Source organism: Protopterus annectens, chromosome 1.part0, assembly GCF_019279795.1.
Source record: "Protopterus annectens isolate FY-2018-M chromosome 1.part0, PAN1.0, whole genome shotgun sequence".
NCBI lineage: Eukaryota > Metazoa > Chordata > Ceratodontiformes > Protopteridae > Protopterus > Protopterus annectens.
Window position 1 is genome coordinate 1,276,079,109 of NC_056725.1, and position 20,139 is coordinate 1,276,099,247.

The 20,139-nt window shown below is 37.1% G+C and overlaps 1 protein-coding gene across 1 annotated transcript in view; it reads right to left on the reverse strand.

The window, feature by feature from the left end:
• The window catches only part of LOC122801732 (gastrin releasing peptide), a 50,197-nt gene extending 31,640 nt beyond the window's left edge, over nt 1–18,557 (reverse strand). The window contains exon 1 of the mRNA XM_044071267.1: nt 18,313–18,557. Coding sequence (XP_043927202.1) covers nt 18,313–18,472 — 160 coding nt within the window. The 5' untranslated portion in view covers nt 18,473–18,557. The remainder of the gene's footprint in view (nt 1–18,312) is intronic.
• Between the last annotated feature and the right edge of the window lie 1,582 nt (nt 18,558–20,139).

A 20,139-nucleotide genomic window follows, 5' to 3' on the forward strand; every position in this document is an offset into this window, starting at 1 on the left:
CAGGATGGAGAAAATAATGACTATGCAGTTTACACACACTCACAGACAGTTTGGAGAGTTAGGAGAATTATCATTCGAGATGTTGTATGCCTGAAACAATAAGGAAAGGGCCATTAGGAGAGAAAGAGAACAGGCAGGCCCCAGGTAGAAAGCACTTCACTTAGGGACCAAGCCGGAAAAATATATCCTCTGAGGCAGCAATGCTAACTGCTGCACCACTGTGCTACTCAAGTTTGTGATTGGTGTTGTTGGGAAAAAGGGGTATAAAGGAATGGTCATAAAGTAGTAATAAAACGTACATATGTGTACTGGTCATGATAGGGTCTACTGTTTATGAGACAGCACTTACAACCAATAAGTAATTGCTTCACTACTCTTATATTTAAGGCTTAATAGTTTTTTTAATAGTATTGTTGTTATTCACATCTCCTTTTCATATCTTTCATGTGATAATACTCATTTCAAATGCTTGTCCCTAGACAATCACAGAGCACTTCATCAATGTGTTACTGAGCACCTTAATCCTGGAAGCCTCAGGCAGAAAAAACAGCTTTTCAAACCATCAACTGGTGAGACATTTTCTTAAGTGTTTTTTTAACGGAGATAAGATCCTCTGCATCTTCATTTGGGGTACATTGGCCTTCACACCCCACTACTTATACATATGACCCCTGTGATCATGATCACATAATCATGCTCTAAAGAGATAAAGGAAAATGACTACATGTGCAAAAACAATAACCACTCAGACACTGAATTCATATAAAAACAGTGATTTAGGAGTTCAGCGCAGGGACTTGCCCATTTTCTTGTAACCTTGTTCAGTTTACACTCATGTAGTAGAAGGTAAATCCACAGAGCAATAGAACACTTTACTAGAGGTTACCAAGAAGTTAAATACTTTTATTATGTTCTGAGTACATGAACACACACACACACACACACACACACACACACACACACACACACACACACTCACACACATGCATATGCACATAAAATCCCTTTTAAGTCTATGTTAATAACTTTGCTTGCATTAAAATTACCCAGTACTTTTACTATATTACTCATTTTTATCTAAACTTTCTTAGGTAATCTACTTGGGGCCACAACTCCATTATTGAAACATCCAGCTGTAAAAACAGATGATGATAAGGTGACATAGCTATATTGGGAAAACAGGGGTATATGGCAACTGGCTGACTTGGCAACATCTTCTTATTAAACTAGATGTATTATAAACTTTTATACTCTGTAAAGCTTGCCCCCTGCAAAAACATTGAGAAAATGCACGTATTGATAATAACAAACTCTATTGAGAAAAATACTAATAAAAATTTGTACAAGGCTTTTATCTGGCAATTTTTCCACTTTAAGAGACACTTGTTTTTTTTTCTGGAAGGAATAAACATTTTTATATGAGTCGAAACAATAACGATTAAGCCCTAAATAAATACTTGGTTCTCTAAAAGAAAAATAGACCTAAGTGGTTTCATGTTTCCTATTAATCTTATCCACAAAATCTTTGGCATTATGCCAGCAAGCAAAACAGACATTTTTCTAGCAACTTGACATCCTTGTTCTGTTTGATGCATGTCTTAATGAGGAAAACCCACTGGGTACAAATACCTGTCTTAATGGGTCAGTTAGAACAATATCTTGTTAAATAACTTAATCAGAGTAAAAATTTGCAAGTAGAATCTTATAAAATCAAATTTATGACTACAGGGTAAACTCAATGGTAGCTCATTATTATGTAAAAAGTCAGAAATAATGCCCTGCACTGTACAGAACTAATAATAAATAATATTAGATACTTAGATCCAGAGGACATAGCTAATCTGCTAGCAGACAAATTAAGCTGAAACATCACCTCCTCTCCCCTCCGGTGTCCTCAGATCACATACCCACACATTACATCCCCCCACTCAAATCCCCCAAGAACAAGTTTGCATTGCACTGTCTAAGGCCAAGAACAATATGTCTTTGGGACCAGATAACATATGAGGCTATCTACTGGTCAGCTTGACAAATAACTTATCTGATCCCCTACAGAGGCTAGTCAATATCAGGTTCAAAACAGACTTCATACCAGATGAATGCAGGACATCAATAATCATTCCCTTACTCAAAGGTGGGGCTTTAACAGACCCAGTTAAATACTGAGCGAAAAGCCTGACCAGTCTCATCTGTAAGGCTATGGAAAGGATCATTATGGAATTAATATATAAGGATGGAAATAACCTAGAGATTCTTGACCCAACCCAATTTAGATTAATCAAGAGCAAGTCCTGTCTACTTAACCTGGATGACTTCTTTCAAAAAGTTACTGAAGCAGTGAATTATGGCAATACAGTGCACACTGCATATCCAGACCTTCCAAAGGCATTCAACATGATTCCACACTTGGATATCATAGCTAAACTCACTCAGCTAAATGTTAATCCCCATATAACTTGTTGGACAGAAAATTAGTCCTTGGGCCACTCCTCTTTGGTAATTACTTATTGGAGGTCAAAGCTAATGTTAAGACTTTGTGGCTGACCAAGTTTGCAGATGACTGTAAACTTGGTGCCATCATAAACTCACCAGAGGGCACCACGATCCTCCAAGATGGCATGTCTAAAACAAATAGCTAGTGTCAAAACCATGAACTAAAACTAAATTTCAGGAAATGTATAATCATATCGTTTGGCAAGCATGAATACCACCGAACATATCACATTGACCACTCACTCCTATAAACTGATCTCGTAGTTTAGAATCTGGCATCTTACATTGACAATGAACTGCCCTTTGCTCACCCCGTATCCACAGTTGTAAGAAAGTCCTTTTCAATGCATAGCTTGTATCTAAAGATAAAGCATCGCTGTCCCTCATGAATAGGGAAACATAAATGTCTAAACATCTCCTTGTCTAGCCTATATCTAGGTTATTTGTATGCAAAATATGAAGGCTAAAAACTACCATGAGAAATGGGAATGTAAGGCTAGGATTCCTAAGATCTTCACAGATCAATTGTCTAGTAAGTACCTATGAACCTGTAGCCTTAACTCTTTATGTCAAGAAGTCAGACAAGAGTGTCAAAGGATTAATTAATGTGGTTGATATAACAAAATTCACTTCTCTGCCAGAGCCACAAGTTCATTTAGAAACTCCTGCCAGCGTGCCATTAACATAGGACGAGGTTAGGTTCTGTAACACAAAAGTATGGTCCCAGAGACATAATATAGAAAATGGTTTTATTGAAGATTCTTTGTTATTCACATGAATCGTGGATCTTTCACATTCATTCTAGATCTCACAGCTTTGAGTAAACTTTTCAGTTTTCAGTGTGATCTCAGACAGCTAAACTTCATCCAGTTCCACATTATGCACAGATAATGACATTAGATAGCAAACATTCAGTATAACCAGCTCCCAAAAACTGTCAAAACTTCAAGATCCCGAGCAACACCTTTATGTGTTTTCTGCCCTACTTGTTGGTGTAGTTATAACATCAAGGAGATGAGAAGTATCAGGTAACAATCTTTGCTTCAATAATAGCAGGAAAAGGTATGCATTTTCAACTTCTATGTCACTATCCAAACTTTATATCTGCCTTTGCAATAGCTATCCAGCTAGAATGAAGTTTGTCTTCATCCTAATCTTACAATCAGCAATGGAAAATTCATCTGGTGCTTAAACAAACAATTAGGTTACTAGGCACTGAAACAGATAGCATTCAATACATTATTTCTACCCAAATACAAAGAACAGGAAGCAGTTTTTATTATGATCCTCAGACTAAGAAAGAGCTTACTTCTATAGGAGTGCTTGATATCACGTGTAACAACCATTCCTTCTGTAGAGCTGTACATAAATGAGATGTGGCTGTGTAAGATTAGTTGAAATGAGCCCCTAGTCAGATTTTACCTGAAAGAAATTAGCATTCCTGACCTCTTCCAATAGGCAGGTCCTCAAAATCTTTTCCAAGGGATAATACTTGTCGATAAATATATCTCTTATATTACTACTGATTAATTGGTTTATAGTTAGAGAGATCTCTTCCAGTACACTAGAGTAAAAAAAACATGATTTCTAAATATTGACTTGCTATAGTGATATAAGTAAGATGTAGGCAGCTGGCTGGCATTTAATGTGTTCCGAAAAGAGTTATATCAGATGCTGTCACAGTACAGGCAGAAATAATATTGTCAAGTACTGTCTTGTGTGTGTGTGTGTGTGCACGCTCATGTGTGTGTGTGTGTGTGTGTGTGTGTGTGTGTGTGTGTGTGTGTGTGTGTGTGTGTGTGTGTGTGTGTGTGTGTGTGTGTGTGTGTGTGTGTGTGTGTGTGTGTGTGTGTGTGTGTGTGTATGTGTGTGTGTGTATATATATATATATATATATATATATATATATATATATATATATATATGCATGTATATAGATGTGTGTGCCTGTGTGTGTATGTGTGTGTGTGTGTGTGTGTGTGTGTGTGTGTGTGTGTGTGTGCGCAGTTGCATGTAGGGTGCCTATGCTAATACAATTCATGGGTGTGCTAGGGAGAATGCTGACATGGTCAGGTTTGACATTGTTAATGTTCAAATCAGAGACATGGTAACAATCTGATAATGGGGTCTTTCTCATTGCAGCCATACCTTTCCTTAAGTCACATTTTCCTGTCCACCAATCTACATTGGGCAGTCAGTTAGTAAGAGTGGTGAGTCTTTTACTGAATCATGTCCCTTATTTTATTATTTTTTATTTTTATTTTACATTTGCTTACTGGGGTGGTGTAGAGATCTCAGTGAACCATTTACAGGCACAGTTTGGGTAAGCATATCAGCATGTAAAGAAAAAATAAAATTATATACAATGTACAGAGATGTATAACTGCACAAATTGTAGATAGCCATACAAACTTTACACAGGAGAAAATGAAGGCAATTTACAAGGAAGGTAGATATGAGAGCAAGTGATATATAGGTTGTTACTTTGGATTCTGTTTGAGTCTGTTGTTCAAACTAACTTATTTAACTATCCTAATTAAGCAAGTAGAATACTAAAAAAGGCGATGAAGAGATGAAGGGGTGAGGGAGAGTGAAGACACGATTAGGATTATCAGGATGAATAAGCAGAAGTGAAGCAATGAATAAGACAGGTAGCTAAATTTAAGAGATGTGAAATGATTGGTAGCAGTGACTGTCCTCAATTAAGATCACATTTTTAATACCGCACTAAGCACTGGAGAAAGCCTAGGACAGCATTATTCAAACTCCCTGATGCTTATTACATACTTATTTTTACTTCTTTGTTTATTGTATACCTAATGCATGCTACTAAAGCATTTTTCCTTTAGGAATTAAACAACTAATTTCTTCAGTTTAATCTCATATTGAATTTTTATTATAATAGTGACATATAAATGATTAGGAGTCGGCATCATTTTTTATATTTGAAACAATCTTATTTATTCCTGGTAAGCATGTTTATTAATTATATATCATACACAAACTGAAAAAGCAGCTGTGCTTTTCAAACAGAATACAATGTTTTAATAGTTAAATGATTAAAGTTTAATATGTAAAGCACAAACATTTTTTCTTGATATTCAATAACCTGTATGTCATATGTAATAGCAAAATGATCACAACTTATATTATCAGTATTAATAACCATCTCTGCATTAGGAGTAACTAGCCAATTCAAATTCAGATCTTGTTCCTTTATTTATCCTGGTGTATGAGTCAATAAGTGGAACCATTTAGAATGAAGCGTTGTGTACTAAAGTTCAATATTTAGCATTTGCCCATTTTTATAAAAACTTCTGAAATAATCCATTCTGTCTCAGAGAGGGATAAATGTATATAGCTTCATTAAATATTACATGCCAAGTTCATAAACCATAGCTAGAAAATATCCCCCAATTTAAGTACACAGGGTGAAAACCCGAATGCAATGATGAGATATGGAATTGACAGGGAAGGCAGAAATGTATACAGAAGCCTTCCTTATCACGGAAAGAAAAGATTTTTACCACTGCCTCTTTATTGCCCTATTGTACTGAGCAGAAAAAGGGGAAGCACTACAGATAACTGAGTGGTAAAAAGATTGGACTCCAGAGTGCCCTATTTCTGGAAGCCTATGATCAGGAATGATCTTCATATTCAGAGCACCAGGAGAGGACTGGAAGCCAACTCAGAGCATTTGCCAGCTTATTTGTCTCCCTAGGAATGCAAGCTGATGAGAGAAAGATGCCCTTTGTCTATTGCTCAAAGAGAAATTAGCATCACTTCTCTCCACGGGGGGGGGGGGGTAATCTTGTGTTCCCTCTCTTGTTAAGATGCTATGGATAGACTGATGACAAGATAAAAAGCTGCAAAGCAGCAACTGTTTCTTTTATGCATGCAGGGTCAGACATACTGCTCTGAGCTCCTGCTGTTTGAAATGAAGCCCCAACACCTTGCAGCATGTGGCAACCTCAGTGGGCACCCCAGCATGCAAGCAATCATCCATCATCACAGTCTGGGATGTGTTTGGCTGCATAAAGGGATGTCCCATTACTAGAATGAAGAATATTTGGTACTACAGGAAAAAGTAATAAGGGTCCAAAAGCAAAGAATGCCTGTCAGCAAGTGTGGGCTCTACATCACAAAAAGTGCACAAAAAGTTGGTGGACTATGTTAGCAATATCTAGAAAGAAAATGCCAAAAATGATTGCCAGGTTATTAAAGTGTAATATGGAATAAATATCCCAATGCAAATTTTGCAGACAGCATGAATATTTGGTTCCTCAGTGAGATAATAGCCACTGGTGTCTCATGGTTCACCATGACACCTTATCTTCAGGTTTATGAACTGTAACATAAAGACTGTGACAGTAACAAGCCTGAGTTCTTGTTAGGATAACGAATGCTGGCAGTGCAAACATTCCTTCTCAGAATCAATCAAGAGTGTACTCTAAGATGGATATCAAGAAACCCTTCCTTCAATTTATAGTCATCTTTAGAGACAGTATAAGTGGGACCACCCAAAGAAGTTCCTAGTCATGGCAGCTAGAAGTATGTCCTGGTAAAGGAACACAGTGAAACTCTTCTGTAAAGTTTCAGCCTCTATAACTGCACAATAATGGAGGTTCTAAGGACTTAGGCAATCCCAAATGGGAACACTTTGAAATGTAAATTATGCACACTGTGAGTACGCAAGGGGAGTCTACTGTGTGAACTACAATTAATAATATGCAAAAAAGCATTCATCCAGTCCACTGACACAATCCAAGCTTCCTCCAGGAGCAACTGCATCGTATCTTGTGTAATGATCATCCAGGAACAAACATCTCAGATGTGCCATTTGTAATTAATGGCATCCAGAATTAGATAAAAACTGCCCATTCTTTTGAGACTAAGAGGAGATGGGAATAAAATCTTCATGTTTCTTCTAACAATGGAAGAGCTTCTACACTCTTTTCAGCTGCAGTCTGAGCCCATCCCAAGAGTGCTTTTGCAATGGCTTGATCTGCTCTTGCTGGGGTAAGACCTATGAGCTCCAAGATATGAACAAAGGTAGCCACATCCAGACTCCAATGATCTTTTGTGATGGTTCTCCAACCTGGCTTGAACTTGACAGTCTCAGGCTACAGTCAGGACAATTGTGTAGCTACTGTAAAATGTGTCATCCTGGGCAACATTGTTGGTTCTGGAGATGGCAACACTATGTTACTCTTGAGGGCCTTCCTGTGTCAGTGCGTACTTGAGCCTGAAGCCTTAGTCAAGGAGCCAGTATAGACAAAGATACAGTAAAACATATGGAATCTAACAGTAAAAGGTGTAGAACACATCTCATGGAGATCCTGTCTGCACTCAGACTTGGAGAAATCATCATGCTTGTCTAGTGCCTCCCTCATGAGGCACATCTGGAAATAGAAGATGTAAGATGATTATTTGATGGATGGGTGCACCAACATTACAGAGGAGCAAACTGTTATTCTACATACCTGCATACAGCTCTGAACTACTTGCTTGGACTCTAGGATTTATGCTTTACAGAATATATCACAGAACAGTCAGCACTGTGGTTCTTAGTGAGCTGATCCACCCATTCAAGCAATGGATTACCAAGGTCATCAAACTTTTCCATGGTCACTTCAAGCTGGCCTGATAACAACCCAAATGACAGGCTCCAATAACTGGATAATCCAAGGATCCTTAGACTTTTCTATAAAAATCCTTCCAAGCACTTTTGGGGAAACAGATGACCAAACACTGAGTGCATGACCAAACAATCATCCAGGTCAGATGTGAATGGGGGCAGTAGTCTATAGATTTTCTGAATCCTCATAGATCCTAAAGGTGAAGAAGTACCATAACCCATACTACCCACAGGTGTGAGCTTACATGGAGATGACTATGAGACAAACTGGCAGCAGAGGCATTACTGCACCAGGAACCGGTGCTAAAACATGCACTTTCCAAAGGCAGAGCAGGCTGGGGAAATGCCTGTGTCATACCTAGTGTGGGTTTCACAATGAATTCACCATTAGTAAATGAACATACTTGTGATTCAAGCTCCCAAGAGACACCAAAGCTTAGTATCCAAACTCTAAAAAGAAATTCCAAAGTACCTGAAAATCAAAGTGATCCTCCTTCACCAGGGCCTACTGGCCTGCAAGTGCCTTAAGGCTTGTTCCAGGAAGAGACTTCTCTGGTGCTGAATAACAATAGTTCAGGATCAGATGGCTCAAGCAACTACTGTCTGGGATAAGGCTGACCACCTATTTACAGCAAATTATCCAAATATAAGGTGGCAAAAGAACCTTGGGGTGCACGCCCTATGGGAAGCTGAGACCATATGTACAGTGATCCTAATGGCTTTACTTGAAGCCATGGCTGCTTACAGCTCAAGCCTTTGTTAGTCAAGGATGAGCTTGCCACCTGTAAGCATGGTGAGCCAGCTGGAGTCTAGATTTATCTCACAGAGATTCAGGTCTGGATTTGGTTACTAGATGCTGATTCTTCAACCTATGCCTGATGGGGTAAGGGGACCCTCCCACTGGTCTTCATGTGAAGACCTGCTGCCATGATTGTGAAGTGGCATAACAACCTCTCTCCTCATATGATGTCTAGTAGCTAGGATGACCATCTGAGACTTGTGGCAGTTAGCATTGTATTGAGGCTGTACAGACAGCACCAGGACAGAACTCGGTCGATAGTTAGATGACCACGCAGACACTCACTATGATGCTTATGAATGCAAACACAGACCTTTCCTGATGAAAACAATGACTGAGATCTGAGCTGTGAGAGTGACAAAAGAAGAGATGTCATGTTCAAGAGGCAAAGCATACTCATATTGCTAGTGTGTTACATCATGGTGTGCACCATCCAGATCTGTGCACATCCCTGGGTGTAGCATTTCCTGAAAAATTGCTAGGTTTCATTTGGTTGATAAGCATACCCAACTGGGGATCAACCAAGAAGAGTCCTCCATGTTAGATCTCCCATCTCTATAGCTCTTCTTATGCAGCACAGAAGAAGATTCGCTAGGATAATGACATTATTACCAGAGCTGGCCATTCCCATTAACCTGACAATTTCTGCTATAGAAAAGTAGTCTTGCTCCATTACAGTACCTCAAAAGCTGCCATGATCTGGTTTTTACAGGTCTAATGTACCACTTGTGCACAGACCTATTTGCTTTCAACCACTTTCCTATCTCTGCCATCTGCATTTTTTTAAACTTTTGTTAAATGTTTTTTTTTAAGAGACATTGTTAACTTTTCTAAGAGAAGTATCCTTTTTAAAATGTAGTAGGACAACCCAATGTAAACTGAAGAACAGCTAAGTAATTCCTTAGGTAGTAAAATCATGTACAGAGCACAGCTGAGGCATGCCATTACACAGTGAAAATGCATGTGTCACACATCTTTGGAGCTTCCCTATGAAATAAATATAAGAAAGGGAATGAATGACTTTAGATAAAAATCCATCTGAGTACCATAAGCAGCTGTCAACATTATTAACCTTTGCATTTATGAAAGCAATGTAACTTTTATAATGAAGTCACAGTTTATGACAAACGTAATGGAGAAAAGTCTGACTGATCATGTAACTACATAAGCTGTACATGAATAATGCCATAGGCATTCGTGGAAAATTCATGATAGCCAGGTCCCAGATGTTAGCTGTTTCAAAGAAGCAATGCATGGTGCCTATAATTAAATTCACTATGAAATGTTTTTGCTGAGTTGCATTTTTAGAATGCCATTTAGCTTTGTTCCTTTCCAAAGGCAATATTTACTCTGCATTTATAATGCATAATATGATCTATATTAATTCTGCCACATGACAATAATGAAGTCTTTATACCCATAAATATGCACCCTAACAGAGGTAGCATGGAAACCCATTTCCTTAACAAAATCAATATTAAGAGATTGCCTATCATTAATCGCTAAAGATACTGCAGTGTACCTGTCAATGGTTTATTTAGAGAACATCTACAAAAATAAGAATGCATATGATACTGTGCTCTGAATGTACACTTGTCTGATAAACAGGAAGCCATTCTGATCACAGCACAGATTAGTACAAACAATTACTATGGTTCTTGGTCTATTTCATATATTACCCTGAGATCAGCGTTATTTTCCAGTAGGATACACAAAGTCATAATAAATCATCATAATAATTCATTGTGGATTATGTGCATCAGAAATAAAGACCCAAATTAGTAGCATCATCAGAAATAAAGGGATATTAAATGATATTCTAATCATCACATGAGGCAAGCACAGTGGTATAAAACCATGAGTATATCAATATCCTGAGTTAGCTCCATGGCATAGATGGGCAAATCCCTCATTATGATCCAGAATTGATCAGTGTCCCATGCACTAGAGGTGTTGGATTGACAGTGTGAGAAATGATGAGGAGATACCCCGTGATTTCTCTTTCTGGACAGAAGAGGCTGGATGCACATATCCAGATGTACATTCCATGCCGGACTCCCTAGGGGCAAAAGGAGAGAATGCAGAGAGACACTTCTTACATGGATAGACGTGGCCATTGAGGGTTGCATCACATTATTAAGTGGCTGACATGTCTTGAAATATCTCATTGGATACCCGCCCTTGATGGTCATGCTTGTGGTAACATGCAGCCATAAACAAATCTGTATGGATGATGGCGTATCGCTTCTGACATGCTCAACATTCCTTGTATGTGGAACAAATGGGCAATGGGTCTTGCATTCCTGGGGATCAAATGAACAAATTAGTTAATAGAGTAGCCAGAAGAAGATTCTGATGACTGAGTGGACCAGAGCAAAAAAAAAGAGCTTCAGATATGACAAAGTAAGACATTTCAGTTTTATTTCTTGGTAATAACAAAGTGAAAGTACTAATTATTCCAGTTAAGATTTAATTTCACCACCATTAGACATTTTTTTCCAAGTCTTCCCCATTAGACATTCATTTCACAGTACTTCCCAACCAAACAGTAAAAGATCACATTTAATGTTCAAATGTTTGCAATATTTTGCAGAATAATTAACACCATTTCTTATTTTCATACATGTCTAAGCACCAGTCTGCATTCTCTATAAGCTGCATCCCTATTTCATCTGGAACTTATTCTGCATTCTCTGTAAGCTGCATTCCTATTTCATCTGGAACTCATTCTGCATTGTCTGTAAGCTGGATCCCTATTTTATCTACAGCTCATTCTGTTATACAGTGCATTAATACACTCATAGGTTCATAGGTGTGTACTAGGCTAATGGCCCTGGAGTCTTTACAAGCCTAGCTCATAGAAGTGCCCTGGCATCATGCTGCCCGACTTTAGTTCCCATTGCCTCTATCACGTAGAGCCACTGCAGTGATCCCTGGGGTGAACTGTCTATTTCTCATCCATGCATCAAGATTTCTCTTGAAGAGGTCCAGTGAGGAGCTCTGCTTGACATGTATGGGAAGTCTATTCCACAGCATGGACAGTCTCTGGGTTATGAACCTGTCCCTCCAGCATGTTTTGTTGATTGTGGTAATGAGTTTGAAGTCTCTGAAGCATGTGGTATGGAGGGATTTGGATTTCTTTAGATGTAGCATTTCTAACAGAGCTGGTCAGACATGGCTTTGTAAGTCAAGCAGAGATCGCCTCTTAGTAGATGATATGAGACAGAGAATAGCTGGAGTTTTTTGAGTCTGTCCATGTAGGGCATGTGTTTAAGGCCTAGGATCCTCTTTGTGAGGTACTTTTGTGGCCTTTCCAGCTGTTGCACGTGTCTAGTGAGGTACATGGCAAATGGGGCATTGTACTCGATGACTGGCCAAATGAGGAAAGAGTAGAGAGATGATCTCTTTCTTCCTGGATGCAAAACTCTTGATAATGAGATGTGCCACATGGAAGGACTTTCTGACCACAGTGGCAATGTGGTGGTAGAAGGAGAGGTTGCTGTCAACCTGTGTCCCCAGATCTCTTATAACGCCTTCAGTGTTCAGTAGGCTCCCATCGATGTGGTAATTAGTGAGACCTGTGTTTTTCCTAAACGGGATGACAACGCATTTCTTGGCATTAAGGTTAAGGCCATGGTTTCAACACCAGTCATTGGTCTCAGTGAGGCCTTTCTGTAGGATGTCTGCATCACTTGGGAAGTTAATAATGGCTCCAAGCTTGCAGTCATCTGCGAACTTGGTCAGCCAGAGTCCCTCTGTGTTGGCTTGGACTTTTGAGAAGTAGATGCCAAACAGGAGAGGACCCAGGACCGACTCATCCATACATCAGCCAGTGGGTGCACATCAGTGTATAAGGATGCAGCTGTCTGTAGTAGTTTCGGCAAGGCTGCACTGGATTCTGTTGTGTAGTTGGTATTTTAGAATGTAGAATTGTTTATATATCTAGGCTGCAAAATATGGAGCCTGAGCATGGGAACACATGAGTGCAGTCTAATAATGTAAGCTGTGACATATAATGGGAGAGGATCAGATATGAATGAAACTAGGTATTTCTCTCCTTAGTACTGAGCCAGGTTCAGTCCCTGCAGGAGGATTAACCTGGTCTGCAAAGGAAATATAGTAAAGTTCTGTCAAGCCAGACCAGGATGCATACTGGTATGTGAATGTTATTCTGTCAGTTAAGTTTTATGTTATGTGAAGTCCATCTCACCCTGTCTTCATCAAAACGGCTTTATAGATTGCAATGTAGGAGTGCAAGTGCCAGGCCTCCCTATTTGCATTACTTCATCATATTACATTCTAATACATTTGATAGGGCCATATAGCTTTAGGCACAATTGTACACTGCAAACACACTATTCTTTATCATTTTAAATAAGTAAGCCATTATATCATCTAAGTTAATTCACCCTTGTTGCATTCCTCATTGTGCTGTAGATTTACTGAAAAAAAATCTTATTTTTCTCAAGTATTTTAAGAAGAAATTGATTATAGGAGCATGAACTGAAATATGTTAACGCATATTGGCTGAGTTTTTAAATTGAATCTACTGTCTCTTAAGCAAACATTCTTTTTATGCAGAAGCCATTAATGATTTTCTCTCTGAATTAGGTGCAGATGGAATTTAAACAATGTCCATTGGCAAGCTCTCACATATTCCAATTAACTATGCTGAGTTACGATCAGTGGTGATGTTTTACTTAAGCTGGATATGGTGCTTTCGCACCTGCACCTTTTATCAATCATGTTTAATAATGCCCTAGACATAAGGAATTATTTGTTAATGAGTGCATCTTCATGTAGGTACAGTACAGTACAGTGATCTCTTTCTGTATTTGTCATTCTTTGTCTGTGTTTGTTTAGGATTTATTCATGTCATAAATACAAAACACTCTGTGTACTCATTACACCCTATAATGTACATGTTAATTGAAAGTTACAGTCTTACTGTCAGAATGTAGGGTTTGATGTACCATTTCAGTATATGAACTCTGAAATAATTTCCTTTGGTGACTTTTATCACTGCAAATGCATTGGAATATGTTTTGACTTATGGATCTTTTGTAAAAATCCTGTCTGGTAGACTGTGGGATGTAGATGGTCTTTTGACATTCCTGCATTTACTTGAACTGAAATGTTTTCCTTTGCCTGCAGGTGGCATTGTTTAGTGCTAAATGGATTGGGCAACTGGTGTAACCTTTAAAAATGTGTCAGATTAGACCAAGAAGCTTCAAACATCGTTTGAAATGTTCTTAGTTCAGATTTCTTAAAATAACTATTGTGAATGTGCTGCAATGGTATTCATCAACATACCCGAATAAGAAGCCTGCTGAAAAAAATGTTACAATACAGAAAATTCTGGATATCTCCTGTATGAATTTCTGAGACTGTCATTTTGTTTTGATCAGGTAAGCAGTTCAAAGATGCTTTTGTCACTTTTCATATTTTTATATTAAATTAAAATTAAAAAAGTGACATTTAGTTCAATGTTGAGGTCATTGCTGAACTGGAACAATGTTTTTATCACAAGTCGATGCTGCTGTTTAGTAATTTCATGTCATACAAAGAATGGACTCACTGACCCTCTGAGTATCCTCATGTTAGTTTACACTAGTACTTTAATTAAGAGATTATATCACATATACTCAGATGTGGATGGCACTACATTTTATAGAATGATAACTTACTTTTGTCATAAAATAAATATGTTCTAATTCACAAATGTTCAGTTACCATGATAAGAGTTTGAAATAGATAAAGCAGAGCAGAAGTTTTGTTAAAACTTACAGAAGGAGCACAAGAAAAATGCTGACTGAAATTTGTCTTTGCAACTGCAGAACTAAATTGGTAAAATTAAGGTTTATTCATGTATTAGTAATCGTGTATTGTTATATCACAGCAAGTCTGGTTTTAGAGTTAGCTGGAAAAATACTAATGAAAATGCATAATATGCTTTCGGCTTGGTTAATAGAAAGTCATTTAGTACTGAATGATTACACTGTTGAAAATTCAGATTTCTGAAATGGCAATGCATTTCGACACCGAATCACGTTTAACTATGAACAGGTTCATGGCTATTGGTGAGCACTTGAAAAGTTATTGCATATATATCTAATAAACAAATAAAGCTGTATGCATACCTCCTGTTCATGCTACAGTCATGCCAAGTGGTCCTGTGTACGTATGCTGTTATGAAGACAGAGGCTAGATGGTTATATTGGTTCCATTTAATTATAAGAAAAACATAATATAACCTAAAATCTGATCATATATTTGTAGCGATTTTAGCAAGGCAGTTTATTATCATCACATACACACACACACACACACACACACACACACACACACACACACACACACACACATTAACATGTTATTACACAACCACCATCACAGACAACGCAAAATCATGCTTATTTGCTACCAAAAAATCAGTTACAAAAAATGTAAATTAAAATCTAAACCAGCTTTCATTGAAGTATCGAATATTGCTAAAGAGATAAAAAACTGGAAGAGGGATCTTTAGAAAAGGGAAGGAACAAATTATATATAAATAAATGGACGTTGTGGGAGCAATGCATGCAGAAAAAAGTTCAGGAAAAGGAGTGAGATTTAAGAGAAGGTAGGAATTGACCAATTTATATAATGCTGGCATGAATGATAGTTGATATAAAGAAAGAAAACATACATGTAATGTATAATGCTTAAAAATAATGTTAATATTGTTTGTTTTCTTTTCTATTAATGTATGTGTGCCTATGTCTTAACTGTTAATTTAATAAAGGTATTTAAAAAAAAAAACAACAACAAAAACATACATATTTATATGCAACAGAGACAGAGTCTGAAATACCAGAATTTTGCAGGAATGAATATGGTTTACATGTTTGGACAACTTTCTGATTAATCACTATTGGCATGACTTCTAGGTAGTTATACATTTACATTATTTGCCTTTATAAAACAATGCATTTTGCTGGGACATTAGTGAATGCTCTGTATTTTCTGCCCATACTCACAAATCTCCATGATAAAGCCAATGACTTTCTGTGCAAGATTTTGTAACATACATTTCTCAAATGAACATAGCTACAAAAAACATACCCTGAAGAACCAACATCTTGAAAAGTAACAAAGCAGCATCACTTACATACTCATAGAACTTAGTTCCCGCTTATGATTCTGTTTTACTATCACATCTAATGTTTTGTAGTCTGCAGTATCAGATAATGTAGCAATTTCAGTCCCATACTGTACATTTCCTGTTACCATGCCCACTGTAGTCAGCAATCCAGCTTGGTGACTTGCATTTTGAGAGGACGCCCTTTAATATGGCTGGCATTTTTTTTTGTGTTTATATATATATATATATATATATATATATATATATATATATATATATATATAGTCTGTTGTTCCAGAATGTGTTCCATAGTTGCTCATTACTCATGGAAGAATGTCGCACATTATTTGGTAAATACCCTAACCAATGTGCCTTGCAAATCCCATCATTTGTGTAGGAATAGCTAGAGCACAAGGAATGTTTTATCTACTCTAGATGTCCAGTAGCATAACAGCTGATGGCAAACACAAACTTTTAGCAGAAATCAGCGTAACTACATGTACGTTTGGATGCATCCAAAAGAAGCAGACTTGGATAAAAGAAATGTTTGGAGCATATTCTGGTATGAACAAATGCAACCATAAAATTGACTGCTTCAAACATTAATGTAAATAGACTCATTTATTAGTAAACCATGTGATATCCAGGGAAACTTGGTTATAAATTAAATGTCAGCATCTATTGAAGATTCACATTTTACAGTACCTGAAAATGAGGTAGCTACTCTGATCAGCATAGGAACCTACTATCCAGGTCTGACAAGATTATCCTGAAAATTCCAAATCTCCAAATAACGACTAGCAGCATGTGTCTGGTCATGAGTTTGTGGGGACTACACAAGCATTTTAACTCCAGATGTCAGCCAGTTGTTTCAGAGAAAACTACTGTCATTCCACGTGGTTGCATGTGTGGCAATGTGGCAGCACTACAACTGACTGCCCCTTCATTGTGAAACTAAAGGAGCAGTTTTACAAACGAAACAGGGAATAGCTTTGACAGTTCTGGAATAGTTTAATTTTCATCACACAAACATTTGGACTCCTAACAATTTATGTAAAAATGTATGATTTAATTTAAAAATTATGTGAAATCAAGTGCTGGACAATTAGTACTATGCTGGTATTTCAAAAGAAGCGTGACAAAAATATTAATACAACACTTACAGTAATCAGAACAGTAGATGAGAACACTGTTATGATATGCCTTTTAGTCATATTATTTGCCAACTGCTTGTAAATTATGTTTTATGAGTTGAGGAACTTGTCAGCTCAAGACTGGCTCCATACATTAAATAATATACACCAAATCTCATGTACATTAAATAATATACACCAAATCTCATGTACATTAAATAATATACACCAAATCTCATGTACATGCATTTCTGCTTAAAACATATTGCAGTCCTCACTGAGTAGTTCTTTCAACCAGAATGCTATGTAAGGAGCGGGAGTATAACTAAGCAATAATATTGAATTGTCAAGGTTGGAAATCCATTGCCTTTATTTGTGCTTGAATGTGAAATGTAGCTTTAGCTACAATGCTACGGCATAACATTATATAAAATAACAGCGCTTGTTAGTGTTCCTTCTGTTTGTATGAATTAATGGGAAACCATGGCTGCATTCAGTTTTACTTTCATTTTTTTGTATTTTCTTTGTCAAAGGGCAGTATTTCTTTAAGTCTGTTTAAATATGCTTTCTGTCTACAGGAATGTAGGTAAGAATACTGCATTTTCTGTTAAGTTGTGTAGGTTGTATCCTTTTGTTTGCTTTTCATTTATAAGTTCCAGTGAGGCAGAAGAAGAGTAACTCATGATATAAAATTAAAACAATGTTCAGCTGAGTAATCACAGTCACACATCTGCATTCAAAATTTAAAGCTTTAGTCTGGCATCTAAATATAAGCAGCAATGAGGTACACAGAAACGTAAAAATAGATATAAAACAAAAGCCTATAAATATATTAAAAAGTTGAAGGAGACAGCAAAAATCAACGCAACTATTAAATTATATCAATAGCGATGTCTTTTGCTAAAAAATATTAACATGAAGTAAACATGAATATAATTTCTTCAAAACAGCTGAAATATATTATGTTTGTCCCCCAAGAAATAGACAAACAAGATAAATAATTCCTCTGTTGTGGTCAGCACTTACCATCTCAAAATATCCATAATACAAGAAATTGTCTAGAAAAAGAGTCAGTTCCAAAGGTTACAACAGAGAACTAACATCAGTAATGTGAAACTGTACTTACCCACTGCCCAGTGACTTCCCCTAGGGTAGATTTTAGAAAGAAGTGCCACATTCTGTTGCACAGGTACTGCTGCTCCTAAGTGCACCTCTGAAAACACTAAGCATACAACTGTCAGGCAGAACAGGGAACGGTAGTTCCAGAAAAGAAGCACACACCCCATTGCACTCTTACAAAACTGAAGCTTTAAGAATGAAGGCTTGGGTTTTGCTGCTGTACTGACAGCCTTCTTCCTCCTCTACCTTAAGGTGCTATCTAGCTCTTCCCACCTGTGCTCTGAATTTATAGTGAAACCATGATGAAATCAGAGTAGGTGACAAACTCAAGCAACTTGACGTAGTCTTGCACCTATTTTGGGACACACTGGCTTCAGATCAAAAGGTCATTCATCATTGTAATAAATGGAATTGTTGGAATACTATGTTAGGTTATTTTTAAAGTTCTCCCCTTAGGGAAAAGCTGAATATTATTACAGTCATCCATTTTAAAAAGTGAATATAGTTATTATCCCCTAAAAATAATAAACAGAGAAATATTTTGATTGCAAGCCTACTAGTACAAGTTATATTATTAAACACGAGTGTCATCAGCATTTCATTTGTTTCACTGCATTTTGCTATCCCATTGTGCTTATTGGTGTTCAGTATTAACCCTGAGGCTGTGTTTCTTACCTCACACCTGTGCTTGTTACTATTTTATTCTGTAATGGTCCTTGGAAAAAGGAATGACATAACTTCCCTTTGATCACTAAGGCTTCATTCATGGAGGTCAGGAGAATTTATTTACATGATACTGACAACTTTTTCCAAAGCAGATGTCTACCAAGCAAATGAACACCCACCTCTGACTTAACTGTTTAACTTGGAATGCAACCAATAAAATATACTGTTATTCCTCTTACCGCTTAGTTTACCACTTTCACCTAAAATGCTACAGGTGATTATACATAAAAGCCAGTCTTACTGAAAGCAGTGTTTTGAATTTCATCAAAAAATAGTTTTTTGGTGTCATACTTTCCGACAGTTTCCTTAATGTTTGATAAATCAAAAGAAAGAAGGTACAGGAAACAATTTTAAAGAATATCTTAAAAGTCAGCACTGGTAGCTTACAAAATAAAATGAGATGGAGTGTTTAGGAATAAACATTGGAATCTGCTTTATCATATGCCTGACTTTACAGTTTGTATATTAAACTACCTGAAGCCAGCTATTTCAGGGACAGAGACTGAATCTGTCTTCTTTGCAGTGTAGCTTGTGTGAGACTGTCCCTCAGGAAGGCAAAAGTGATTTCTTAAAATTAAGCCTCTGTACCTCTATTGATCGATTGACTACATCACAGGATGAAATATAAATCTCTTCAACTGTCAGGCATATTGAAAACAAATGACATTTTGCTTCATACATTGCCAGACTTGAAGCAAGGTAAATAAATATCATTGCACTTAAACTGTGCTGTTATCAATAGCAAACATGATTAGCTGCACTATTTACTTCTGTCACTAGCCTTGTGTGTTAAAATATTTCCTTTTCATTTTAGTAAAACTGTTGGTTCCAAAAAGATCGGATTATCTAATTAGGAAATATTCAGATATAATGTTAAAAAATAAGCACAGGGTTGTATAGCTTACTATTATAACACTGTGTAACACCTAAAGAACAATTGCATTTGTAAACGCTTTAATGTTGTACTTATGTACAGCAATTTGGAGCATCTTGGCTGATTTGAAGCATCTCTAAATGTCTGTGAAATACAAGCATGATATTTTTATGTGTACATCATTTTCCTGAAACACTATATCTGTTGTACCTTAGGGCAATGAGAATATCTCTT